At 45.1% G+C, this 12,443-nt stretch overlaps 1 protein-coding gene across 1 annotated transcript in view; it reads right to left on the bottom strand.

Annotated features, from left to right (window-relative positions):
* ATXN10 (ataxin 10) overlaps positions 1–12,443 on the bottom strand; it is a 146,505-nt gene that overhangs the window by 114,021 nt on the left and 20,041 nt on the right. Inside the window, exons 2-3 of the mRNA XM_040234548.1 lie at positions 6,098–6,289; positions 807–889 (exon numbers count right to left, since the gene is read on the bottom strand). Of these exons, the coding sequence (XP_040090482.1) occupies positions 807–889; positions 6,098–6,289 (275 nt within the window). The remainder of the gene's footprint in view (positions 1–806; positions 890–6,097; positions 6,290–12,443) is intronic.

A 12,443-nucleotide genomic window follows, 5' to 3' on the forward strand; every position in this document is an offset into this window, starting at 1 on the left:
GTCGCGTTGATGCAAGTAGCCCAAGAACCAAAAACATCCCAAAGCCTGGAAGGGGTTCTTGTCTTCATATTAAGGAGCATGGTTTCCTCTTAATCCCACAGCAGCAGCTATTAACAATCAGAGCTGACTCCCTTCCCTGTCATGCTATGCATCTGACTGACTTAATACATGTAATGCAAGGCTGCCCTCACTGGGACGGAAGCACCCTGGAGACAGACATGTCTGGGTGCTATAGCCACTGTTCCGATCGCACCCAGCACCTAGGAGAGGGCCTGACCCACCACACGTGTCAGAGGACACTCCCTCTGCCGGGGCTGCCTTCACAAGGCACCAGGGACTGAGGGGCTTGAACAAGAATCTGTCTTCTTCCGGTCGGCAGGCCTGGATTCCTGAGTCATCTCTCCTCGGTTTGCAGATGGTCATCTTCTGTGTTCTCACGTGCCCAGTCCCCCGCACCTGTCTGTGTCTTAATCTCCCCTTCCTGTAGGACCCCAGTCTTGCAGATTAGGGCCCACCCGTGACCGCACTTCATCTTAATCCTCTCTGTAAAGGCCCTGTCTCCACAGGCAGTCACATGCAGAAGTGCCCCAAGGCAAGGACTCCGAGAGGGACACAGCCTACAAGGGAGGCAAGGAAGTTACAACACCTTTCTTTTATGATCACCCTTTAATATCATTTAATAATGAAGTTTCTCTGTTTCACAATATACAGAACATTTGCTCTAATGAACGATGTAATACTCAAAGCAGTGGTATTTAAATCCTTGTCAAAGATATAAATAATCCACGATTCACACTGTCAGTTACCTGTCAACAGGGAGTCCTGTTCCACTCGCAGTTCACGAAAACGAAGAATCAAGTCAACAGCAACGCCAATTGTACCCAAGTTCCTGTATAAGGTGTTCAAAAAAGACAAAGTCAGACACATTCCTGCACTCTGAATGATGATCCCACTCTGAATGCAGGGACCACTGGCTAACAGTTCCTATGGTGGGCAGGTTTATGGCCCTCCAAGGTACCCACATCTTCATCTTCTAAACTTGTCAATGTGTCACTTTACGTGGCAAAGGGGACTTCTGCAGTTGTGAGTAAACCAAGGACCTTGAGATGAAAAGACTATCCCAGGTTAACCAGGTGGCCCCAGTATATCACATGGGTCTTATAAAAGTCAGAGAAGGTGGCCATGAACCAAGAAATGCAGGAGCCTCTAGAAGCTTTAAAAGGCCAGGAAAAGCCTCCAGGAGGGACTCAGCCATGCGGACCCACTGTAGACTTCTGAGCCCCTCAACTGTGAGATAACAGATCTGTGTTGTGTTAAACCACTAAGCTTTAGTAATTTGTCACAGAAGCAACAAGACACGGACTTGGGTAGCAGAAACGGGGTGCTGTTTTACCAGATAAAAAATACACGGAAGTGGTTTTGGACTTCGGCGACAAGCAGAGGCCGGAAGACTTTTGAGAAGCATGACAGGAAAAGCCAAGACACCTTGAACAAATCCCTGGTAGAAACGTGGACACTGAAGGCACCACCAGTGAGACCCCAGGAGGAAGTGAGGAACATGGGAGTGGAAACTGGAAGAAAGGCAATCCTTTTCCTACCAGGGCAGAAGCTTAGCAAAAGATGAAACTGGATATTTAGCTGAGCTGATTTTCAAGCAACATACTGACGGTGTGCCTTGATTCCCTCTTGGTGCACACTGTAAAAATGCAAGTAGAGATAAAGCAGACTAAAAGGGAGCCAGGTATAACTTGGGAAACTCTTGGTCCATCCAGATAGCAAAAGACGCTGAAAACTAGAACATCCACTGTTAGTAAAGTGTGCTCTGGAGAGAAAGCTGGACAACCTTTCACTAATGACTTGGAAGAACCCAAAGGTGACTGTTCCATCACCCAGAGAGCTCTTTAAGGAGATCAGGCATGTTCCGCATCCCCCTTGGTCATCTCAGCAAAAATCAGGAATAGAGATGGGTTATCTGAGAAAGCTCGACAGCACATTCTATACTGCCCACTGGTGCATAAATCCCCATGACATACACATGAGACCCACAGGTTTTTAAGAATGTCATACCAGTAGAAACCCTGCCAACGTGAATGAAATGCACAGAAAAAGAGTGAAAGAAGACTGATAAAACTGTTTGGGTGAAAACATGCGTTAGCCTTACCCTTCAAGAAAAAGGAAGGATGACTCTGAGGGTAGGGGCAAGGGCAGAGCCTCAAGCCACACAGGATTATTCCCAAGCCTCAAAACCTGAGTTTGCCCAAGTGGATTTTAAAATTGCTTGGGACCAATGACTCCTCTTTTCCCTCAATTTTCTCCTTTTTTAGAGGATAATGTCTAAAACTGCTACCCTATGCCTGTTCCTCCATTGTATTTTGGGAGCAGACAACCTGCTGTCCAGTTCCACAAGCCCAAAGATAAAAAGGAATTCTGCCCCGGAGTGAATCACACCCAGAATCTCAACCATATATAATTCAGACAGTAAGACTTGGGACACTAAAGAAACTTAGATAAGATTTTGGACTTGAGTTGGTGCTGTAACGGTTCAAGAATTTGAGGGATCTCAGGATAAGATGATGTATTTTGCACATAGTATGGACATGAATCTTTAGGGGCCGAAGGATAGACTGTGCTAGGCGAAATAATGGTCACAGAAAAATGTCCACATACTGAACTTGAAACTTTGAATGTTACCTCACATGGCAAAAGAGGTATGATATAATAAATATATATTTCACCTTTGTCCCCAGGTTTCTGGCACAGAGCTCCTGATATCCTTGAAGTCCCTGTGTGACAGGAAGGGCTCTCGTTAATCCTAATAAGCCCCTTCAACCCTCCTCAGTTTATGCTAATATATTAGGTGACTATCACTGGGTCTGCAGATGGCTTCAGGAGGGGTGTTGGAGAATAAGAACTGGTCGGAAAATACAAGAGACCTTTCTAGGTATGATTAAATTAATGATTTGAAGATGGGAAGATTACCTTTAATTACTAGGTGGGCCTTATGTACTATAAAGGTCCTTATGTGGTGTTGGTGCCACAGGAACCAACTCTTAAGATCAGGTCAGACAGCTGAAACCTTCAATCCCAACCTCCCATCTCAGAGAAAGGCAAGACAGCTGGAGACTGAGCTCAGTTACCATTGGCCAATGACCCAATCAGCCATGCCTATGTGACAGAACTGCCATGAGTAATCCTGAACGAGTTTGGAAAGGTTTCAACCGCAAAGTGTCCAGAAGCGGGCAGGCCTAGGAAAGGCCTAGAAGTTCTGTGCCCTGCCCCATCCTGAGTATCCCTTCCATGTGACTGTCCCTTTACAGGACACTTGCAACAGAATGTGAAGTGCTTCCCTGAGTTGTTCTACTGAATTATCAAACCTAAGGGGTACCCTGGGAAGCCTTGAGTTTGCAGTCGGCTGGGCAGAAATGTAGCCTGTGGACCCCATTTGCACCTGGCATCAAGTGGGACAGTCCTGTGAGATTGTTATCACCAAGTTATGGGATCTGACGCCACTAACATGAGGTAGTTAGGGTCAGAATGGATTTGAATTGTTGGACTCCCGGCTGGTGTTGGAGAATAACTGGTCAGAAAATACAAGAGACCTTTCTAGGTATGATTAAATTAACGATTTGAAGATGGGAAGATTATCTTTAATTACTAGGTGGGCCTTATGTACCTCATCAGAGGGACACCAGATGGTCAGAGTCGGAGAGACTAGAAGATGTTACAGTGTTGCTTTGAAGATGGGAAGATGGAGCCATGAAGTAAGGAAAGCAGGCAGACTCTAGAAGCTCAAACAGATACGCAAGAGAATGGATTCTCGGCTAGAGACTCAGAAGGAGCCAGCACTTGCTGACACTAACTTTAGGTCAGAGAAATGGGTTGTGGACCTCTGAACTCTGGAACCGTCAGATAATAAATTTCTGTTTAAGTTACTATATTTGCAGTAATCTGTTACAACAGCAAAAAAAAAACCTCATATAGCTCCCTACATTCTTCACTTCTCAACATGAATCAGAATTAGGCCAAGACATTCACTGCTAAAGACGAGGGTCAGGGTGGGCATGCAAAGGCTAGGACCCTCTCTCCCCTCCCCGAGCCCAGGCGGGCAGACGGCACTGCCCCTCCTCTATTCAAATACGGGGCTGGAGGGAAACGCGGTTCAGCGCCTAAGATAAATGCAGCTTCATGACATGCGAATTCTATGAAACTCAAATTTCGACGCTCACGAATGAGGCTTCACTGGACACAGCACGTGCGTCTCTTCACGCACAGCATACGGCTGCTTTCACACTGCAGTGGGAAGCCGAGCCATCCGGCAGCGACCACAGAGCCTGAACTGTTCTCCGGCTCTCTGCAGTAGCAGCCCGGCAACCCCAGCAACAGGGGTCATGTTTACAGGCAGGGCGAACTGCTTTTAACAGTCTTCTCGGAGTACTTCCTGAAATTTCATATGACTCAGATTGTTTGCTCTACTGTATTAAATCCCATGTTCCATACAGCCTTGGCAAAAAGTAATTCCAGTCCACACAAAGTGCAATTTTCAGACAAAGGATATAAAAAGACTAGGCCCTAACAGCATCCTACTTTTTCATTAATTCTTTAATAACTTAAAACATCAGAAAAATGCATTTTGCTTGAGATCTGAACCTTGACAGGCTTGGCAACATCAGCTCTAGTTGAGGCTGACCTGAATCTCTCTTGTACTTCTGACTAGAGGAATGGTTCTTCCAGGAGCTGGCGCCCCAGATGGTTAGAGTCTCCCCTGAGGGCTCGCCTTCCCCTCCTGTCCCACTACAGGCCCCCCTGCCCGGAAAGTGACAAAGCAAAGTTGGCTCTGGCCTGCTGCCCCCAGCGCAGGACTCGCCACACTTTCTCAATGCTGACTATCGCTACCAAGACTGTCACTGCGTCTATCCGTCCATCTGCGTAGGGTGTCATGTTCAATTCTGTGCTGAAGTTAAACCCTCGCCTCCCCCCACCCCGCCCGCCTTCTCCTTTGATCTAAAGAATCTCATTAATCATATCCAAGCCTCCAGTATAGGACGGTCCAGGCAGCGAAGGGAAACCCTCTACTGGCTTCTGCACCAGCCCAACTTCACTCATCCTGGCAGCTGACAGCAAGGCCCCTGGGCTCTGTCTACACTCGAGTGCAGGAAATAGAGGTGAGCATGCTCTGTGGCTTCTGACTTCCCCTCAAGTAAAAACTTTTAATAAAAATTAGATTCCATAAAACCAAAGAGGAAAGGTGCTCAGTTCCGGGAGCAGAGTGTAACATGTAAAAGAACAAGAACAGAGCAGGGCAATTCTCTTGCTCGTCTCTGTAATTACATTTTAATTGTACATTGTAAGTTAGGTGGAAGTAAAGCTGGCAAGTTTACAGGATCTTAAGGAAAGCTGAGAAATTCACGATATGAATTTCATCTCAGAAATTCACAACGTGCTTCCTGTTCAAAGTAAACACAAGAGCAACTAATTAAAACACAAAAACTAGTTAAAAGATTTACAGCTAATAAGTGAAGTCTAAACTGCATATGCCTTTAGGCAGGCAGAATCAAAGGATCAAAGATAAGTTCAAATCACTTTTATGTAGAAAACCAAATACCTCTAAACATATGAAACGGAACAACCTTAATGTTAAACATGCTGTCCCTTTACAGACTCATCTAAGAGTCTCCCACGCCAAGTCCTTCAGAGCACTTGTCCCCAAGATGTGGAGAGAGAGTCTGGATAAAAACAGGCAGCTGTGATGCCAAAATCATTTCTACTGGATAAGCCAATACGGCAGAACCAGCACGCACAGACACAAAGAAATACAATCAAAGCATGCATGCGTGCTAGGTAGCTTCAGCCGTGTCTGACTCTCTGTGAGCCCATGGACTGTAGCCCGCCAGGCTCCTCTGTCCATGGGATTCTCCAGGCAAGAATACTGGAGTGGGTGGCCAGGCCCTGCTCTAGGGGACCTTCCCGACCCAGGGACTGAACCCACATCTCTTGCATCTCTTGTATCTCCTGCACTGGCAGGCAGGCGCTTTACCACTGGTGCCAGCTGGGAAGCCCATATAATCAAAGGCATGTATGTAACTAGAAAGAACAGTACCTGATTGAATTCTGGTTCACAGAACACTCGATACACGCGTTCCGCAGACATCGGAAGCATTCCGTTATCAGCTGCAGACTGGAAGCCAGATGCCCCACTTGAGATGGATCTCTGCAGGCCAGCTCAACGGCATGAGAAGACTTCTTTAAGATATCCAGGACTCTCTGGAAGATAGTCCTGGGTGCTGTTTCTCTGAAAAATGATAAAATTGTTGCACATCAGTTAAAAAAAAAAGACTAATTTCCAAACGTCATTTTCAGAACACTGCCTGTATTGATAACTTAATTTTGTGGGGAGGTAGGTTAGGCCTATCTGTTTCAGCTCCTTGATTTATGACACAAAGAGCTACAGAGGCTAAGCGATTCATCAACCGTTCCCTGTATTATCTCACTGAAGCTTCGCATTAGCCTCATGAAGCCAACACTGTCCTAGCCATTTTAAAGATAACTGAACAGAGAAAGGAGTCTGAGTGACTCGCCCTTGTCACTAAGCTCACAACCCTTGGAGCCACAATCCCAACTGAAACTGTTCGACTTCCACTCCCCACGACAACCCAAATCCCCATTTACAGTGACTGTTTATGGTCAGTTCTGCTGGTTTTTGAGATCGCACCTAAGTACTGCATTTCGGATTCTTTTGTTGAGTATGGGGGTTACAGATTTGCTCTCAAAACAGAAGCTCTGCATCTCCTGTTCTGGACAGAGAGTATAACCATGTGCTCTGTCACCCAGTATCTGCACCTAAAGTAAAATTATGAGAAAGAAAGCTCATGAAGGATTGCCTGGGGGCAAGACACCATCCATTCTCAGATACAGCAAGCCAGCAGCAGGCCTCTGAGCTTACACACGTGCAACCACAGAGATGGGGGCTTGGGGAGTGGGAAGGAGGGAAGGAGACAGAAGCAGAGGGAGACAGAGAGAGAGAGTTGAGAGAAAGCCAGGGTGAGTGCCCTTCCCGGGAGAGTGGTTCCCTCCCGTGCAGCCCACACCTCGGTTCCCACACGCCGCTCACGCCAGGAGCGCTGCCCGCACTGGCTATCATCTCTGAGTTATGAAGAGAAGAATTTGTGTGTGCAACACGGCACCTAAATGCCAGCCAATTTCCTCATTCCATGAATCCCCTAGAGAAACAAGAATCTGCTCTAATGGTAGAAGACAGATTGCTGTTAAGACAATTGAAGAGATGCTCACAGCTCAGTTCTGACCACATGGGGTTTCTCTTTGTGCTCTCACTGCGGAGTGAAGGGGAACACTTCTCCCCTGGATGAAGCCAGACCACGGCGGGAAGGGGTGGTGGTGAAGTGCATTTCCACAGAACCACCACCACTGAAGCGCCCCAGGCCACTGAGACACCCGCTCTGGGAGCTTCAGGACCATAAATACTTGTACTCTAAGTGTCGTCTTTTCACCTTAAGGATGGACAGAATAAATCACATTATTCATCATGTCCTCTTCCCTGTCTTTGCCTTTAAGAAGCATGGAGTCAAAGCCACCACCCGTATTTAACACTACAAACCCCTCAGCATGACTTCTGAGTGCTCACCTTATTTTTCCTACCTGGCTTTTCCCTCCCCTCCAACTCCCTCCCTCACCTTTTATTTTATCTGGCTGTATCTATTTATTTTGGCTTGGTAACTTGATTTTATTACAGATATCAATAGTACTACATTTCCCCAATTTGTATACTGTGAGACTACATAAAATTTATACACAAAAATTATAGTTTAAGTTTAGCAAATCTCTTCAAAGTTACTCAATGTCTGAAGTCGTGGAGTAAGTGCCCTGAGTGGCAAGCTGGGCCAAGTGTGGGCTGTGGAAAGCAGGATGCCTATCATTTCTGCTCCAGCCTATGGCTGGTACAGGCTTGGGGAAAGGGGACACACCCACCTATTTTAAAAGACGAGCTAGATTTTCATGTTATATTTGATTTCTAAACGTTGGCATCTATTTCAATAATGTAAAAAACACTTTGTGGGCAAAAAAAAAAAGGCAAGCACGGTTCCCACTTCTTGATCTGTGCTCCAAACCAAAGAGAACTTCCATGGAGTGTGAGTCAGTTATTTCTGATGAGCTACAAAGCATTTTTTTTTTAAAGCACTTCAAATTTTGTTTCAGAAAGAGACAGAGTATAAATTAATCAACTAAACTTGGAAATTCACCCAGAAAATAACTTGCGCCCCCCTCCGCTCCCCTCCAACCCCCCGCCCCCTGCTGTCAGCCCTCTCTAAAACAAGGATCATGAAGCTTTGATTCAGGTCTCAGTGACTGAGTAACCAACCAGAAAGGTCAAAGTTCAGAGCTGTGCCTTAGTCCAGCCTCAGAAACCATATAAAACAATGAAGTGTATAAGCCACTTTCAGAGACAGTTAACATTCAGTACCTCCATCAAGTCAGCTCTAAAGAGCACTGCTGGGGGGCAGGAAATTTCCCATTCTACCCACCTTGACTACTCCAGGCTGGACTAACAATAACATCACAGAGTAACAAGAGAAACAGAAATTTTAGTTTGTGTGCGTGGAGGTCTCCTAGAAACAGGACCAAGAAAGTAGGCCAGAGCAGGCAGCTTTTATACTTTTCAGACAAGGAAAGGATACATTTGTGAGGAATTGACAGAACAAAGAAACAGGGTTGGGTGCTTAGCGAAGAACCTAACCAGAGTCCGCACTTGGGTAGTAAATTCAAGAAGATACCAGGTTTGTTCATACAGGCTTCTGGGCCCTGAATCCGTCTCTGGGGAGAGCGGCCTTCTGCCTCGGGAGCCAGGGAGGGTACCTCTCACATGGAGATTTACTGCCTGCTTTCAGACACAGACAGGAGGGTCAGAGGGTCCCTCCTGCATCAGCTCTTTCTTAACTAACTTTAATTCAGAAAACTCAACATGCCATTGAGGCTTATTTGGGGAGGTGTGCTCTGAGCTCCAACAGTACTAAATATAGAGCAGGCTCTATTAATACACAAAGAAAATATCCACGGGTTTAAAGTATTCTGAAGAATGCCAAGAGTGATCAAGAGTTCTACAACAAAGAATAAGCCTAATTACTTCTATCTACTCCATCTGCATAAAGTTTTGAAGACATTTATTAATCTTCCAGTTAAATAAAAGTAGAGCTCTACAACTTCAATAATCTTCTACAATAAAGCCTCTTTTTTCCTACTATGATGACTAAGAAGCGAGAAAGAAGCCAGTGTGGTTTCTTTCAGCCAGTCCTTCACAAGCTGCCTCTCACATAGGTACCACCTCCCTACTGTGAATGGTCTTCTCTGGTGTCACTCTTTTTAACATCTATTTTACTCAAAACTGCTATCAAGCACAACAAAAGCTTTGAACTCAAACTATAATGCAAGGAGATCAAACCAGTCAATCCTAAAGGAAATCAAGCTGAACATTCATTGGAAGGACTGATGCTGGAGCTCCAATACTTTGGCCACCTGATATGAAGAGCCAACTTACTGGAAAAAAAGACCCTGATGCTGGGAAAGATCGAGGGCAGGAAAAGGGCGAGACAGAGGATGAGATGGTTGGATGGCATCACCGACTCAATGGACATGAGTTTGAGCAAACTCTGAGAGATAGTGAAAAACAGGGAAGCCTGGCATGCTGCAGTCCACGGGGCCACAGAGTCGGACCCAACTCATCAGCTGAGCAACAACAAATAACAGACTACACTAAATAAAAGCCCTGCTCTCAGAAACCTGGGTGACTGGCAGTCCAAGCATAGCACAATCAGTAAGCTCAGGAACTACCCCGAATCAACAATTTCCAAGGGCTACACATTTTTTGTGTGTCATACACATGCCTCTATTACACTTTCAGCCAAAAGAAAAATGTTTAACTGAACTAAAGTCAATCAAAAGACTCCTGACACACAAATAACTATTAACAGCTCCTCAAGAGTAATCCTGGCAGCTTCTATTCCATACATAAAAGTTTACATTTTTGATACAAAGAGAAAATCAATGGGGACTGTGATCACGTGGGCTCCCGAGGGCAGCAGGCACTGGCCCTCCTCTGGGTTTATTCGCACGTGCGCCCTCAGCCAGAATCCCTTCTCATACCATCCCCACCCCAGCCTCTGCCTGGAAGAAAGAACCCGGGGGGCTCCTGGTGGAACTCCTCAGAGTACTATACGCTCCCCTGGAATTCAGTCCACAGCATGGAGTAACACTTCTCCACATTGGATTACATTCACTGATCCGGTCCACCACCCCAGCTGGACTACAGATCCCCAAAAAAGAGAAGACCATATTTTTTCATACCTCAGGGCCCAGACCTGCACTAACTAACCTGCATTTGTGCAAATTTAAAACAGAGGCGAGACTAGTCACATCTTCAGGGCGGCATCTCACTGCTTCACAGGCTCGCCATGGAACCCAAACACCTACTGAGCCTGTGCTCTGAGCCCGCAGGCAGGCTCCAGGCCTGTCGGGACCAGGGCTACAGGTGTACTTTGCAGCAGCAACCAGAACCAGGTAAAACACCCAGGAACCAGCTCAACTCATCCATTAAGAAATCCACACCCCTGGACCCAAAAATTTGAAAAATCAGGGTCATATTTTAAGATGTAGACATCTTATAATTGGCATTTAAGAAACATCTAATTTCTTCTTCCCTACTAAATGATACAGTGGGTAAGCGTAAAGGGGAAGGGAAAGGAGAGGTGTTGTAACCCGATTAACTACATTTTACATTTCCTGAAAGCAGACATTATTTCTTAGATGTCTGCATCCCTCTATAAAGGGTGAAAGAGGGGGAAAAAACCCTCTTCCTCCAGAGACATATAACAAATAGCTACAGATCTTACTCCACATTTTAATACACAACTTTCATCAGATGAGGACAAAGAAAGCTCTCCATTAACAGTAACCAGGAGGAAAACATTTGAGTCTACCTTCTCCATGGCCTTGAATGGAGGCTATTTGGCAGCACAGATACAAAGCGGTCCTAATGTACTCTGTCTGCAAATTCCATATTCACTGTCAAGACAGCACAGCTAAGTATGTGTAATGATTAACGACAGTGAAATAACTAGTGAAGATCAGTCAATCGTTCGTATGTTACAAATGTTATTTATAATAAAAAATTGCTGTCATTTCTGCTTCAACCAAACTAACACAAAATATTCACAAAGATTTTAAAAAGCTTAGCTACTTCATTCACAGAAAGCCCAAAGTGCTTAGAAGGACAATTAAAATCCAACCAATAGACATTCCTTTTAGATAGGAATGCATACCCTGAAGACAACTTAGAAATGAAATGTTACATTACAGAACAAAAACAGCCTCTGAATTATACACACGGTAGAATTTCATTTCCTTCAAGTTTGAACAGATCTGTAGGTTTAATCTTGGCAAGTCCCATTTGAGTAAAATTAAAGAAAACTACCGGCGATTATGTGTAGCAGGTTAGAGAGGCCCAGCATACTATCTGTACACCCACCTTACAGTTAATTCATCAGTGGGACCTCCTACTGAAAAGGAAACTAACTGCTTGTCACTGTAACACCACAACTGAAAATTTCATCCTTGTTAGAAGATTTATTCTAATACCTGAGATTTAATTAAAAATTGGCACACGTGCTTTAGAGTAGTTTAACCACTGTCACTGAGGAAAACTATTAGAACACACGCAAGTTCAGAGATTAAAATAACCACCAGTGGTTGTTATTTAAAACCATAAACCTCTTACTGATCTGACTGCGTTAGGAAGAACCCAAACAGGAAATAAAAACATCTCTAGCTCCTGTCAGAAACAGTCTGCACCAAAGTCTGAAACTCATTTTGGCAGATCTCAAACCTCTCCTTTATACACTGTCTTCCCCTCTTCTGCCACGACGAGGACTCTCAAGCTGTCCCTGAGACAGAGCTGCAGGGCTGGCCAGCTTCTTCTGAAATGGGCCAGAGAGTAAATAGTTCAGGCTGTGAGGACCTACCTGTTAACTCTGGCCCAACTGATCCGCGGCTGCAGGGTTAGGGCAGTCAGAGACAGGATCCAAACACACACACACACAGCTGTGTTCTAGTGAAACTCCTCCTATGGACGCTGGGATTTAAAGCTCACATCATCTTTATGTATCATGGAATTCTATTCATTTATTTTCCCCTACCATTAAAAATGTAAAAATCAGTCTTAATTCAAAAACTATTAACAACAACAACAAAAAACAGGTGGTGGGTCAGTTTTGGCCCACAGATCGAAATTTGACTCTGACTCCAGCTCTGAAGGGTTTCAAATAAATGTCCTTTCCTTATCCCCCCAAAAATCCTGTCTCCTTTTACTCCAATGTCCTCACCACTCAAAATGCATCTCTCCTCAGAACACACTCTCAAGTGCATTATGCCAAGGGAAG

Source organism: Oryx dammah, unplaced genomic scaffold (genome assembly GCF_014754425.2).
Source record: "Oryx dammah isolate SB20612 unplaced genomic scaffold, SCBI_Odam_1.1 HiC_scaffold_29, whole genome shotgun sequence".
NCBI classification, from domain to species: Eukaryota; Metazoa; Chordata; class Mammalia; order Artiodactyla; family Bovidae; genus Oryx; species Oryx dammah.